The sequence below is a fragment of the Leishmania major genome, chromosome 34 (assembly GCF_000002725.2).
Source record: "Leishmania major strain Friedlin complete genome, chromosome 34".
Taxonomy (NCBI): domain Eukaryota; phylum Euglenozoa; class Kinetoplastea; order Trypanosomatida; family Trypanosomatidae; genus Leishmania; species Leishmania major.
In genome coordinates this window covers 741,921-756,525 of record NC_007286.2, presented here as the reverse complement: position 1 = coordinate 756,525, position 14,605 = coordinate 741,921, and the positions used below count along the sequence as shown (strand labels likewise).

At 67.2% G+C, this 14,605-nt stretch overlaps 4 protein-coding genes across 4 annotated transcripts; all 4 read left to right on the top strand.

Moving 5' to 3' along the window:
* Positions 1 to 1,661: 1,661 nt before the first annotated feature.
* LMJF_34_1680 (putative amastin-like surface protein) lies at positions 1,662 to 2,240 on the top strand (the record flags this gene model as incomplete). The annotated part of the gene is made up of 1 exon (XM_001686213.1): positions 1,662 to 2,240. One exon carries the CDS (start codon positions 1,662 to 1,664, stop codon positions 2,238 to 2,240), a length of 579 nt encoding a protein of 192 aa, XP_001686265.1.
* A 2,767-nt stretch (positions 2,241 to 5,007) lies between these two features.
* LMJF_34_1670 (tuzin-like protein) lies at positions 5,008 to 7,002 on the top strand (the record flags this gene model as incomplete). Its single annotated transcript, XM_001686212.1, has 1 exon — positions 5,008 to 7,002. The coding sequence occupies one exon, from the start codon at positions 5,008 to 5,010 to the stop codon at positions 7,000 to 7,002; it is 1,995 nt and encodes a 664-aa protein (XP_001686264.1).
* A 2,198-nt stretch (positions 7,003 to 9,200) lies between these two features.
* On the top strand, positions 9,201 to 9,779 carry LMJF_34_1660 (putative amastin-like surface protein; the record flags this gene model as incomplete). The annotated part of the gene is made up of 1 exon (XM_001686211.1): positions 9,201 to 9,779. The coding sequence occupies one exon, from the start codon at positions 9,201 to 9,203 to the stop codon at positions 9,777 to 9,779; it is 579 nt and encodes a 192-aa protein (XP_001686263.1).
* Positions 9,780 to 12,536: 2,757 nt separating this feature from the next.
* On the top strand, positions 12,537 to 14,531 carry LMJF_34_1650 (tuzin-like protein; the record flags this gene model as incomplete). Its single annotated transcript, XM_001686210.1, has 1 exon — positions 12,537 to 14,531. One exon carries the CDS (start codon positions 12,537 to 12,539, stop codon positions 14,529 to 14,531), a length of 1,995 nt encoding a protein of 664 aa, XP_001686262.1.
* Between the last annotated feature and the right edge of the window lie 74 nt (positions 14,532 to 14,605).

The window sequence follows — 14,605 nt, the reverse complement described above, 5'->3', positions numbered from 1 at the left end:
CCTCTCCGTCCCAGGCCAGCAGGTGCGTGCGCCAGTGCCCGCGCACGAATGTGGGTACACCCGAGTCCATCATGCCGTGTACCACTGACCCCACTCCATTCGATCCCTCTCTCACGCTGTAGGAAGCGTGCCGTACAAGTGTGGTCTGTCTGCGGCTGTTGTCTCGATGGCGGAGAGGGCGGCGCGCTGGGCAGCGTCTGCAGAGCTGCTTCCAAGCGCGGCAGCTCTCTGCGTGCGGAGCGCTGCGCAGGCGGCGGCGCCAGGAGGGCCCGTCTTTGTGTGGGTGCCGTTGGCCGCAGTCGCGCATTCTGCTGTGGGCTTGCGGGACACCTGGCAGGTGTGCGTCTGCGTGGCGGCGTCGGCGGTGTGCCGTGCGGTGGTGTTGCTCTCAGGTGTGCAGCCCGAGGTGGTGTGTATGCGTCCCAGCAGGGACGCGGCAGCACAGCCGCCACGCCGCTGCTTCGCCGTTGTCGTTGGGAGGAGGGGGAGGGCGTGCAGGTGTGTGCCCGTGCCGTGCTGTGTGAGCACGCAGTCGCCAGCGCCGTGCCTCCTCTCTCTTGCTGCACCGGGATGCTGAGAGGCTGGTGCGCCTGGTGCCCTGTGGGCCCCGTGGGGGTGAACTGCGCGTCTTGCAGAATGCAGGCCCGTGTACCGACGCTTCGTGACGGGCGCCGGCCAGCCAACAGCGCTGTGCGTCGCTGCGCCCACTGCAGCTGCACTGCGTCCGGCACTGGCGGAGCCACGGGCTGTGCCCTGCATCAGCGCCTCGCTTGCCAAATCAGAAAACAGGAGGTAGGGCACGTATACCCGTTGAATCGCCGGCACAACTCGCGGTGGGCCGGCACCGGCGTGACCGTGCCCGCGAGCCTCTCCGGCGACCTCGCTAGCACAGCCCTGCCCGCGGACACCAAGGGTCGGCAACCGTGCCCGAGGGCGTGCGGCAGGCTCTTTGCCTGCTGTCCATGATCGGTACACTGGACGCTGGGATCCCACGGCGCGGTGTGGCCAGCGTCATCAGCGGAGGCGGACAAGCGTGGCTGACGGAATGAATGAGATGCACGCTGGGTGCGTGATGACTGTGTCCGGGGCGCGGCGACGGCGCAGCACCGCCGAAGCGGTGCCAGAGCGGATCAGCGAAGGGGGGAGGGGCGTGGGAGGCGATGCGGCGCGTGCCAGAGGAGGGTAGCGGGAGGTGCCCCCTTTCCTCCCCCCGTCCTGTCCCCGCGTGGCCCACCCCTGCCTATGTGCTTGCCTTGCGTGTTTGTGCCAGCCGATGGCCCATGTGCCCCCGCTGCGCGCGCCCCGCCGTGTCACTTGCCTGTCTCCTCGCCTCTCTCTCCCCGTCTCTCTTGTCGCCCCTTTTCACTGCTGCCCACGCCGCCCGTCCCTCTACCGCCTCTCACAACACACCCGCGCACAACCGACCGCCCAACAACAACGCGTGCGCGCACACGCCACCGCAACCAAGACATCGCGTCGCCACGCCTCGACTCTCCTCCGCTCTCTCCCGCTCTCCCATCTGCCCCCTCCTGCGTCTTTGTTTCCGCCTCCTCATTTGTCATCCGCTGTGTGGCAGCGTCTCGCCCGCACCCCCGCCGTTGGTTCTCGCGTCTGCCTCGGCGCCGCTCCTCTCAGTCTCTCGCTCTTGTCCCTTTTCGCCCATGAAGTGCAGTATCCCCCTCGTTGTCTACGTGGTCGTGCAGTTCGTGGCGTTCCTTCTGGTGCTGGTGGGCACGCCGCTGGAGATCTTCCGTGCACCCAATCGTCCAGGAGTCGCTCAGTGTCTAACGCTTTTTGGGTTGAAGTTCGACTGTGAATCACTCGAATATCTGGAGACGGTAGACATGCAATGGATCGAGTGCCCTGCACGCATCACCCTTTTCCGCCTTGCGCAGGGATGCGCCATCATCTCCATCCTCGTGTACGGCGCGGCCTTTGTCCTGGGCTTAGTTTTGCTGTACGGCTGCACCATCTACCGCTGGGTTTGCCTGGCGCTGAACATCGTTGGCGCGGTCACCTTGTTCATTGTGTGGGTGGCCATAGTGGTGACATACAACAAGGACGATGGGCAAAAGTGCCCTAAGGTGAGGGATACGGGCTACCGGCTCGGCACCGGGTTCGCTCTCTTGGTGGCGGCCTGGATACTGGATATCCTCAACATCATCTTCTTGCTGCTCCCGTGCACGGTCCCGGCCACTAAAGCGAACGAGAAGCCGGAGTCGCCGACAGCGCAAGAGTAGGATGGAGGTAACAGGACGGAGTGGAGGGCGAGCTTGATAGCGGCGCGGCCCCTCCACACAGGCGTGCTCGTGGTGGAGCTGGTGACAGCGAGGATGAGGGTGCGAAGGCTGCTGGTTCCCGTGTCTGCCCTTCGCGGGCCCAGCCCTCTCGCTGCCCTGTCGCGCGTGCGTGCACGCACCCGCTCTCCGCGCACATGGCGAGGAGTCGCTCTCGCCCGCGCTGTCGTCGCCTCGCTCTCTCTTTTCCCGCTGCCTCGCATTGCCCTCACTGTGCGCGTGCGTCTCGTGACGAGTGTGGCTTTGTGCGTCTTCCCTTCCTCCTCCCACGCGCGGCTCTCGTCGGCGTCTCCGTTCCCTCGCGTTGTGTTGCCGTGCTCATGCGCGCGGCGGCCGGCGCCATGCAGTGGGCAGCGCACACACACTGCGCGCCCACACGCCGACGCATGCCGCCTTCCGCCCACTGACCCCCACCCGCTCACCCTCCCCTGTGAGCTGCTCGCCCTCAGCAGCTGCTGGGACGTGCCCCCGTGACGGCCGCCCGGCGCACCGTTGGCGGAGCGCGGTGGCGGAGGAAGGCGCGGGGTGCCGGCAGGGGGGTCGCCGGGGGCCGGACCGTGTGCGCGGGAAAGGGAGAGCGAAGGCGTGCGGCGAATGCCCCAGCTGGGATGGGCAGGCAGGCGCGACGCAGGGGAGAAGCCGACGCCGTGGCAGGGATGGCGGGAGGCGGAGAGCCGCCCACGGCATCGGTGACGCGCCCGCCCTTCTCCAGCTACGCGCCCCGCCGCGGCGGCCGCGCGTGTTTCTGGTGTCCCCCTCGCGCGCCCGGTGGACTGCGCGGACACGGAGACGGGCGAGGGGGAGGGTGCGAGGTGCCAGAGGAGGTGGTGGCGGTTGCGGGAAGAAGACAGAGCGGGCGAGCGTGCGCAGGCAGCAGCGGCACGGCCGTGCATGGGCACCGCTGCCGAGGGGCGACTGCAGCACCTCGTGCATGCCTGCGTGGTGGTACACGGCGTGTGCGTGTGCGCAGGCGTATGCGCCCCTGTCACCGTCCTCCCCCTCGTTCCGTGAGCGGCCCCCGCGGCCCTCCCTCACTAAGGCTGCCGCTGTTGGCGTGTCTCTGTTTTCGTGCGGTGGTCGCGGGTGCCGCCCCGCGCTCTCGCTTTACTCGACGCTCGTCTCCCTCGAGCTCGCTCGTGCTTGCTGTTCTCTTCTGCGCGCAGAGAGAAGCGTGGTGTGTGCGTGCCCCTCTGCGCCTCTCGTCGCTCCCCGCACCCCCCGCCCCTCATGTGCGCGTGTGCTGGCGGTGGCGGCGGACTGTGGCGACGACGCAGGCAAGGGCAGCAGCCGCGCAGCAGAGCACGCGCATACGCACATACACGCCGACACACGCGGGCAGGGGACTGCAGGCGAAGCAGGACGGGCAAATGCGCGGCGGTACGAGCGAGTGCGAAGGCGGAGCGGAGCAGAGGCGGGGCTGCGTTGCTGCTCGCTCCTCTGGCGTCTGGCTCGAGTCCGTCTGCGTGTGCGCCCCCCGTGTCGCTGTGTCTCCTCGCCTCTCTCTTGTGCGAATTGTTTCGATGGCTTCGTTGCTGGCGCACACCACCGAATCCTCCAGGCTCCACCGTGGGGAGTCGCCACGCCGCATGTGACGCGATGCAGCGGCCTTCAGGAGACGGAGGGGGAGAAGCACGGCATGCAGGCAGACTGCGGGGTCTCACAGGGCCCTGACCTGCGGCTGGGCAACATTCCCCCTCGGCTCGTGCGGCGTGTACGACGACCACCACCTGCCACGCACTGCTGCGCCCTCCCCACCGACAGAGGCCACCGCCTCCGCCCCTGGGGCACAACCCTGAGGGCGGCCCCGCTGGGAGCGCGGCGTGCAGTGCGGCCCGGCGCAGCGGCAGGACGGCTCGTCCTCGGCGACGCGGATGTGGCCGCCGTGCCACAGGGCGTAGGGGTGCCGTGGCTGTAGGCGCGCATGCGCCGGCTTGTGCGTGGTGGAATGGAGGCGGTGAGAAGCAAGTGCATGCCTCGCTGGTTCGCACAGCCATGCGAATCAGCACACCCACCCAACAGCAAAACGGCAGGTGCATACATATATATATATATATACACATGTTGATCTCTACATATGACTCTCTCTCTCTCTATATATATATGGCTGTGTAGGTATATTATGTACCGACAACACCGCCAAACGCCTCGCATTACGTTGTCCTCGCGGACCGCTCGCTTGTTGTCCTCGCCTGGCAGGGCGGAGGGCGTGCGTGCGCTTCTGTCTCCTCTCTTGCTTCCCCTCTGTTTGCTTTGCGGTACGCCTTCCTGCGCGCGTGCCTGCTCGCTATTATGCTTGCTTCCGTTGACCGACTCGTGAAAACCAACAGCGTCACCGCCGCGACTGCCGTCCCCCTCGTCCCCGTGAGGGCAGGGTATAGGGGGTGCAGGCGGCGCTCTTTGCTGCTGCCCGTGGTGCTGCCGCGCCGTGTGCGTGCAGGTGTGTGCACCCGCATGCGGGTGCGTGCCGGTATATGTATATACATATATATGTGTGTATGTGCGTGTGTACATGTCTGTGTGTGCGCGCGCCCTCTGGCAGCGCAGCCGCCTTCTGTGCCGATGCCTCATCATGTGCCCCACTCCTCTCTCTACTGCACGTTGGCGCGCGGGTCATGGGTGGTTGTCGAGGAAGCGCGGTGATGCAGAGGCGCCCCCCAGCCGTGAGCGGCGCCGTCACCCACACGCCAACACGAGGCACTCCCATGCGCACATGATGGCGCTCACACTCGACCCCCGGTGGAACGCCATGCGGAGAGGCATTGCCGGCATCGGTGTGTGCGCGGTGGATGGTAGAGGTGGTGCGGCCGCACCCGGATCTTGTAGGCTCTCTTTGTGTAGCTGTCTCTCGCCGGCGTCGAGTGGTGGGTGCGGCGGCGCAGATTCTGCGTTGTCGGAGGGCGGACACTGCCGCGAGTGTGTGTGCGGCATGCGTGGCCGCCTGCCGTCACCGAAGAAGCCGTGGAATAGTCTGGCAGGCGTCTTGGTTGGTGTGCGCGTGACGCACGCGGCGAGCGTTCTCGAGGACCGCCCCGTGGCTCTCGGACGGCTCGTGAGCAGATTGTCGGAGGCGGCCTACAAGGCGGAGATGCTCCGTACTGGCAAGAGGGATCGCGACGGCGAGGACCGCCGCGGCGACGCCGCGCAGCTGCTGGTGGTGGATGCTGGCACGCGGGTGACGGTCAGGACGGAGGGCGATCCCGCGAGCGGGGCCGCGGTGGCGCCGTCCGCCATGCACATGAAGGGCACTATCGCCAAGGTGAACGGCAACGCTACCTACATTATACTAATGGAGAAGGGCGAAGTGGAACTCTCTGTGGCGTCTGAGCGCATTGTGGCGCTGCAGCCGCGGAAGAAGCTGCTCCAGAGCGCTAGGCTGGTGGCGCTGGTAAACTGGCTGCGCTCCTGCGTGCACGACCCGCGCGACGTGGAGGCCATCGCGCTCGTCCTGTTCAGCCGCGGCTGGCGGGCGGAGCGGATGTACCTGCTGGAAGGCGTGGATCTCCTGCCGTTTGTGTTTGTGTCGAGGGTGGAGCTGGACAGTGTTAGCGAGAAGGCGCGGTGGGAGCGCGACCACGACAAGGCGATGCAGATGCTGCGCCGCGAGCGGGTGAAGGATACGAACTTTCGCTATGCCCTGGCCAAGTACAAGGGCACCATGAGCTGCATTGCCGGCGTGCTTGTGGTCGCTTACGTGTTCACGGCGAACCTGCGCGCGTACCGGCGGCAGCAGCGGGGCCATCAGCTCCGGACAGCCATCGAGACCCTCTCCAAGGCTGCCCGGCCAAGGAAGGAGGAGGGTATGCTCGCGGCGGCCGCCGAGGCCTTCGAGGTGAGGCGCGAGGATGAGGAGGCGCTTGTGCGCAGTGTGCTGACGCAGATGGCGCCGTCGCATCCCCGCATCGTGGCCCTCGCCGGTGGCTCTGGCGGCGGCAGGTGTGTGCCGTGTCGCCGCGCGGTGCGCGTGGAGGGGGTGGCGCTGGTTCATGTCGACGTCGGCGGCACGGAGGACACCCTGCGCAGTGTTGTGAGGGCCCTGGGGGTGAGCAACGTGGAGGTGTGCGGCGACCTGCTGGGTTTTGTGGAGGAAGCGATGCGGGGCGCGACCGTGAAGGCCAGCGACGGCGTTCCGTTCTTGGTGATGAGGCTGCGCGAGGGCAGCGATCTGGGCAGGGTGTACGGCGAGGTGGTGAGCCTGGTGAGCGACTGCCAGGCCTGCCATATCGTCCTGGCGGTGCCCATGAAGGCTCTGACCCCTTTGAACGTGTCGTCGCGGAGGCTGGACTTTTACTGCATACCACCCTTCTCCCGCCGGCAGGCGTTCGCCTACGCGGAGCACACGCTGGACGCGCTGGACCTGGTGTGCTTTGTGGAGGTGGTGGGGACGCGCAGCAGCGACGTCGACGAGCTGTGCGCTGCGCTGCGCCAGCGCGGCGTGGACCCGGTCACGTACACGAGCCTCATGCTGGCGCGGGCGATGCGTCGGCTGCAGGCTGCGCTGGGACCACCTGGCTCGCCTGCTCGTGCGGCGATCCGGCAGCTAGCCTCGATGCCATTCGCCGACGGCGTGCGCGATGACGCCACTGGAGCGATGTCGGTGCTCGGGCAGCCAGATGTGCAGGAGATGGTGCTGTACGATCCGGTGCAGCACGAGTGGCGGTTTGCGCAGCAGGTGTACCACACCGCGGCGCGCTGCATCTTGATCTAGTGTGTGTGGACGCGACCGGCGCGTGCGGCCTGGGCTGGGCTGTGCTGGGCTGGGGGGGGGGGGCAGTGCCTTTGCTGCTGCTTGGGCGCTTGTGCGGAGGCGGATGTGGATGCGCTGCCTTCACTGCCGTGTGTTGGCGGGCAGCCGTTGGAGGCACCGCCCACCGCACGGCGACGTGGTTGCTGACAGCTGCGTGCGGGTGCGGGTCTCTGCTGGATCAGTTGCCGAGGGCGACCAAGCTGCGATGGGGGTGGGGGAGGGGTGGACAAGAGCCCTCGCCCGCTGCGGAGACTCCGCCGCCTGTGCTGGGAAAGCAGACGCGCATCGGCAAAAGCGATGCGGCTGACCCACGCGGTGCGTGGGCCGTGCACCGGCGGGGTCGGCGATACACGTGCATACACATGCATAGATATACGTCTGTATATATCTATAGAGAGAGATGTTTGCATGTGCGTGCGTATGCTCTGGCGGAGGTACGCCTTGGGCAGGGGATGCTGCCGGCCAGCTCTCGGGCACTCCTTCGCCTGGTTGCCCCGGCCTCTCCGTCCCAGGCCAGCAGGTGCGTGCGCCAGTGCCCGCGCACGAATGTGGGTACACCCGAGTCCATCATGCCGTGTACCACTGACCCCACTCCATTCGATCCCTCTCTCACGCTGTAGGAAGCGTGCCGTACAGGTGTGGTCTGTCTGCGGCTGTTGTCTCGATGGCGGAGAGGGCGGCGCGCTGGGCAGCGTCTGCAGAGCTGCTTCCAAGCGCGGCAGCTCTCTGCGTGCGGAGCGCTGCGCAGGCGGCGGCGCCAGGAGGGCCCGTCTTTGTGTGGGTGCCGTTGGCCGCAGTCGCGCATTCTGCTGTGGGCTTGCGGGACACCTGGCAGGTGTGCGTCTGCGTGGCGGCGTCGGCGGTGTGCCGTGCGGTGGTGTTGCTCTCAGGTGTGCAGCCCGAGGTGGTGTGTATGCGTCCCAGCAGGGACGCGGCAGCACAGCCGCCACGCCGCTGCTTCGCCGTTGTCGTTGGGAGGAGGGGGAGGGCGTGCAGGTGTGTGCCCGTGCCGTGCTGTGTGAGCACGCAGTCGCCAGCGCCGTGCCTCCTCTCTCTTGCTGCACCGGGATGCTGAGAGGCTGGTGCGCCTGGTGCCCTGTGGGCCCCGTGGGGGTGAACTGCGCGTCTTGCAGAATGCAGGCCCGTGTACCGACGCTTCGTGACGGGCGCCGGCCAGCCAACAGCGCTGTGCGTCGCTGCGCCCACTGCAGCTGCACTGCGTCCGGCACTGGCGGAGCCACGGGCTGTGCCCTGCATCAGCGCCTCGCTTGCCAAATCAGAAAACAGGAGGTAGGGCACGTATACCCGTTGAATCGCCGGCACAACTCGCGGTGGGCCGGCACCGGCGTGACCGTGCCCGCGAGCCTCTCCGGCGACCTCGCTAGCACAGCCCTGCCCGCGGACACCAAGGGTCGGCAACCGTGCCCGAGGGCGTGCGGCAGGCTCTTTGCCTGCTGTCCATGATCGGTACACTGGACGCTGGGATCCCACGGCGCGGTGTGGCCAGCGTCATCAGCGGAGGCGGACAAGCGTGGCTGACGGAATGAATGAGATGCACGCTGGGTGCGTGATGACTGTGTCCGGGGCGCGGCGACGGCGCAGCACCGCCGAAGCGGTGCCAGAGCGGATCAGCGAAGGGGGGAGGGGCGTGGGAGGCGATGCGGCGCGTGCCAGAGGAGGGTAGCGGGAGGTGCCCCCTTTCCTCCCCCCGTCCTGTCCCCGCGTGGCCCACCCCTGCCTATGTGCTTGCCTTGCGTGTTTGTGCCAGCCGATGGCCCATGTGCCCCCGCTGCGCGCGCCCCGCCGTGTCACTTGCCTGTCTCCTCGCCTCTCTCTCCCCGTCTCTCTTGTCGCCCCTTTTCACTGCTGCCCACGCCGCCCGTCCCTCTACCGCCTCTCACAACACACCCGCGCACAACCGACCGCCCAACAACAACGCGTGCGCGCACACGCCACCGCAACCAAGACATCGCGTCGCCACGCCTCGACTCTCCTCCGCTCTCTCCCGCTCTCCCATCTGCCCCCTCCTGCGTCTTTGTTTCCGCCTCCTCATTTGTCATCCGCTGTGTGGCAGCGTCTCGCCCGCACCCCCGCCGTTGGTTCTCGCGTCTGCCTCGGCGCCGCTCCTCTCAGTCTCTCGCTCTTGTCCCTTTTCGCCCATGAAGTGCAGTATCCCCCTCGTTGTCTACGTGGTCGTGCAGTTCGTGGCGTTCCTTCTGGTGCTGGTGGGCACGCCGCTGGACATGTTCCGTGCACACAATCGTCCAGGAGTCGCTCAGTGTCTAACGCTTTTTGGCTTTAAGCTCGACTGTAAAGGACTCCAATATGACCAGACGGTAGACATGCAATGGATCGAGTGCCCTGCACGCATCACCCTTTTCCGCCTTGCGCAGGGATGCGCCATCATCTCCATCCTCGTGTACGGCGCGGCCTTTGTCCTGGGCTTAGTTTTGCTGTACGGCTGCACTATTCACCGCTGGGTTTGCCTGGCGCTGAACATCGTTGGCGCGGTCACCTTGTTCATTGTGTGGGTGGCCATAGTGGTGACATACAACAAGGACGATGGGCAAAAGTGCCCTAAGGTGAGGGATACGGGCTACCGGCTCGGCACCGGGTTCGCTCTCTTGGTGGCGGCCTGGATACTGGATATCCTCAACATCATCTTCTTGCTGCTCCCGTGCACGGTCCCGGCCACTAAAGCGAACGAGAAGCCGGAGTCGCCGACAGCGCAAGAGTAGGATGGAGGTAACAGGACGGAGTGGAGGGCGAGCTTGATAGCGGCGCGGCCCCTCCACACAGGCGTGCTCGTGGTGGAGCTGGTGACAGCGAGGATGAGGGTGCGAAGGCTGCTGGTTCCCGTGTCTGCCCTTCGCGGGCCCAGCCCTCTCGCTGCCCTGTCGCGCGTGCGTGCACGCACCCGCTCTCCGCGCACATGGCGAGGAGTCGCTCTCGCCCGCGCTGTCGTCGCCTCGCTCTCTCTTTTCCCGCTGCCTCGCATTGCCCTCGCTGTGCGCGTGCGTCTCGTGACGAGTGTGGCTTTGTGCGTCTTCCCTTCCTCCTCCCACGCGCGGCTCTCGTCGGCGTCTCCGTTCCCTCGCGTTGTGTTGCCGTGCTCATGCGCGCGGCGGCCGGCGCCATGCAGTGGGCAGCGCACACACACTGCGCGCCCACACGCCGACGCATGCCGCCTTCCGCCCACTGACCCCCACCCGCTCACCCTCCCCTGTGAGCTGCTCGCCCTCAGCAGCTGCTGGGACGTGCCCCCGTGACGGCCGCCCGGCGCACCGTTGGCGGAGCGCGGTGGCGGAGGAAGGCGCGGGGTGCCGGCAGGGGGGTCGCCGGGGGCCGGACCGTGTGCGCGGGAAAGGGAGAGCGAAGGCGTGCGGCGAATGCCCCAGCTGGGATGGGCAGGCAGGCGCGACGCAGGGGAGAAGCCGACGCCGTGGCAGGGATGGCGGGAGGCGGAGAGCCGCCCACGGCATCGGTGACGCGCCCGCCCTTCTTCAGCTACGCGCCCCGCCGCGGCGGCCGCGCGTGTTTCTGGTGTCCCCCTCGCGCGCCCGGTGGACTGCGCGGACACGGAGACGGGCGAGGGGGAGGGTGCGAGGTGCCAGAGGAGGTGGTGGCGGTTGCGGGAAGAAGACAGAGCGGGCGAGCGTGCGCAGGCAGCAGCGGCACGGCCGTGCATGGGCACCGCTGCCGAGGGGCGACTGCAGCACCTCGTGCATGCCTGCGTGGTGGTACACGGCGTGTGCGTGTGCGCAGGCGTATGCGCCCCTGTCACCGTCTTCCCCCTCGTTCCGTGAGCGGCCCCCGCGGCCCTCCCTCACTAAGGCTGCCGCTGTTGGCGTGTCTCTGTTTTCGTGCGGTGGTCGCGGGTGCCGCCCCGCGCTCTCGCTTTACTCGACGCTCGTCTCCCTCGAGCTCGCTCGTGCTTGCTGTTCTCTTCTGCGCGCAGAGAGAAGCGTGGTGTGTGCGTGCCCCTCTGCGCCTCTCGTCGCTCCCCGCACCCCCCGCCCCTCATGTGCGCGTGTGCTGGCGGTGGCGGCGGACTGTGGCGACGACCCAGGCAAGGGCAGCAGCCGCGCAGCAGAGCACGCGCATACGCACATACACGCCGACACACGCGGGCAGGGGACTGCAGGCGAAGCAGGACGGGCAAATGCGCGGCGGTACGAGCGAGTGCGAAGGCGGAGCGGAGCAGAGGCGGGGCTGCGTTGCTGCTCGCTCCTCTGGCGTCTGGCTCGAGTCCGTCTGCGTGTGCGCCCCCCGTGTCGCTGTGTCTCCTCGCCTCTCTCTTGTGCGAATTGTTTCGATGGCTTCGTTGCTGGCGCACACCACCGAATCCTCCAGGCTCCACCGTGGGGAGTCGCCACGCCGCATGTGACGCGATGCAGCGGCCTTCAGGAGACGGAGGGGGAGAAGCACGGCATGCAGGCAGACTGCGGGGTCTCACAGGGCCCTGACCTGCGGCTGGGCAACATTCCCCCTCGGCTCGTGCGGCGTGTACGACGACCACCACCTGCCACGCACTGCTGCGCCCTCCCCACCGACAGAGGCCACCGCCTCCGCCCCTGGGGCACGACCCTGAGGGCGGCCCCGCTGGGAGCGCGGCGTGCAGTGCGGCCCGGCGCAGCGGCAGGACGGCTCGTCCTCGGCGACGCGGATGTGGCCGCCGTGCCACAGGGCGTAGGGGCGCCGTGGCTGTAGGCGCGCATGCGCCGGCTTGTGCGTGGTGGAATGGAGGCGGTGAGAAGCAAGTGCATGCCTCGCTGATTCGCATGGCTGTGCGAATCAGCACACCCACCCAACAGCAAAACGGCAGGTGCATATATATATATATATGTTGATCTCTACATATGACTCTCTCTCTCTATATATATATATGGCTGTGTAGGTATATTATGTACCGACAACACCGCCAAACGCCTCGCATTACGTTGTCCTCGCGGACCGCTCGCTTGTTGTCCTCGCCTGGCAGGGCGGAGGGCGTGCGTGCGCTTCTGTCTCCTCTCTTGCTTCCCCTCTGTTTGCTTTGCGGTACGCCTTCCTGCGCGCGTGCCTGCTCGCTATTATGCTTGCTTCCGTTGACCGACTCGTGAAAACCAACAGCGTCACCGCCGCGACTGCCGTCCCCCTCGTCCCCGTGAGGGCAGGGTATAGGGGGTGCAGGCGGCGCTCTTTGCTGCTGCCCGTGGTGCTGCCGCGCCGTGTGCGTGCAGGTGTGTGCACCCGCATGCGGGTGCGTGCCGGTATATGTATATACATATATATGTGTGTATGTGCGTGTGTACATGTCTGTGTGTGCGCGCGCCCTCTGGCAGCGCAGCCGCCTTCTGTGCCGATGCCTCATCATGTGCCCCACTCCTCTCTCTACTGCACGTTGGCGCGCGGGTCATGGGTGGTTGTCGAGGAAGCGCGGTGATGCAGAGGCGCCCCCCAGCCGTGAGTGGCGCCGTCACCCACACGCCAACACGAGGCACTCCCATGCGCACATGATGGCGCTCACACTCGACCCCCGGTGGAACGCCATGCGGAGAGGCATTGCCGGCATCGGTGTGTGCGCGGTGGATGGTAGAGGTGGTGCGGCCGCACCCGGATCTTGTAGGCTCTCTTTGTGTAGCTGTCTCTCGCCGGCGTCGAGTGGTGGGTGCGGCGGCGCAGATTCTGCGTTGTCGGAGGGCGGACACTGCCGCGAGTGTGTGTGCGGCATGCGTGGCCGCCTGCCGTCACCGAAGAAGCCGTGGAATAGTCTGGCAGGCGTCTTGGTTGGTGTGCGCGTGACGCACGCGGCGAGCGTTCTCGAGGACCGCCCCGTGGCTCTCGGACGGCTCGTGAGCAGATTGTCGGAGGCGGCCTACAAGGCGGAGATGCTCCGTACTGGCAAGAGGGATCGCGACGGCGAGGACCGCCGCGGCGACGCCGCGCAGCTGCTGGTGGTGGATGCTGGCACGCGGGTGACGGTCAGGACGGAGGGCGATCCCGCGAGCGGGGCCGCGGTGGCGCCGTCCGCCATGCACATGAAGGGCACTATCGCCAAGGTGAACGGCAACGCTACCTACATTATACTAATGGAGAAGGGCGAAGTGGAACTCTCTGTGGCGTCTGAGCGCATTGTGGCGCTGCAGCCGCGGAAGAAGCTGCTCCAGAGCGCTAGGCTGGTGGCGCTGGTAAACTGGCTGCGCTCCTGCGTGCACGACCCGCGCGACGTGGAGGCCATCGCGCTCGTCCTGTTCAGCCGCGGCTGGCGGGCGGAGCGGATGTACCTGCTGGAAGGCGTGGATCTCCTGCCGTTTGTGTTTGTGTCGAGGGTGGAGCTGGACAGTGTTAGCGAGAAGGCGCGGTGGGAGCGCGACCACGACAAGGCGATGCAGATGCTGCGCCGCGAGCGGGTGAAGGATACGAACTTTCGCTATGCCCTGGCCAAGTACAAGGGCACCATGAGCTGCATTGCCGGCGTGCTTGTGGTCGCTTACGTGTTCACGGCGAACCTGCGCGCGTACCGGCGGCAGCAGCGGGGCCATCAGCTCCGGACAGCCATCGAGACCCTCTCCAAGGCTGCCCGGCCAAGGAAGGAGGAGGGTATGCTCGCGGCGGCCGCCGAGGCCTTCGAGGTGAGGCGCGAGGATGAGGAGGCGCTTGTGCGCAGTGTGCTGACGCAGATGGCGCCGTCGCATCCCCGCATCGTGGCCCTCGCCGGTGGCTCTGGCGGCGGCAGGTGTGTGCCGTGTCGCCGCGCGGTGCGCGTGGAGGGGGTGGCGCTGGTTCATGTCGACGTCGGCGGCACGGAGGACACCCTGCGCAGTGTTGTGAGGGCCCTGGGGGTGAGCAACGTGGAGGTGTGCGGCGACCTGCTGGGTTTTGTGGAGGAAGCGATGCGGGGCGCGACCGTGAAGGCCAGCGACGGCGTTCCGTTCTTGGTGATGAGGCTGCGCGAGGGCAGCGATCTGGGCAGGGTGTACGGCGAGGTGGTGAGCCTGGTGAGCGACTGCCAGGCCTGCCATATCGTCCTGGCGGTGCCCATGAAGGCTCTGACCCCTTTGAACGTGTCGTCGCGGAGGCTGGACTTTTACTGCATACCACCCTTCTCCCGCCGGCAGGCGTTCGCCTACGCGGAGCACACGCTGGACGCGCTGGACCTGGTGTGCTTTGTGGAGGTGGTGGGGACGCGCAGCAGCGACGTCGACGAGCTGTGCGCTGCGCTGCGCCAGCGCGGCGTGGACCCGGTCACGTACACGAGCCTCATGCTGGCGCGGGCGATGCGTCGGCTGCAGGCTGCGCTGGGACCACCTGGCTCGCCTGCTCGTGCGGCGATCCGGCAGCTAGCCTCGATGCCATTCGCCGACGGCGTGCGCGATGACGCCACTGGAGCGATGTCGGTGCTCGGGCAGCCAGATGTGCAGGAGATGGTGCTGTACGATCCGGTGCAGCACGAGTGGCGGTTTGCGCAGCAGGTGTACCACACCGCGGCGCGCTGCATCTTGATCTAGTGTGTGTGGACGCGACCGGCGCGTGCGGCCTGGGCTGGGCTGTGCTGGGCTGGGGGGGGGGGGCAGTGCCTTTG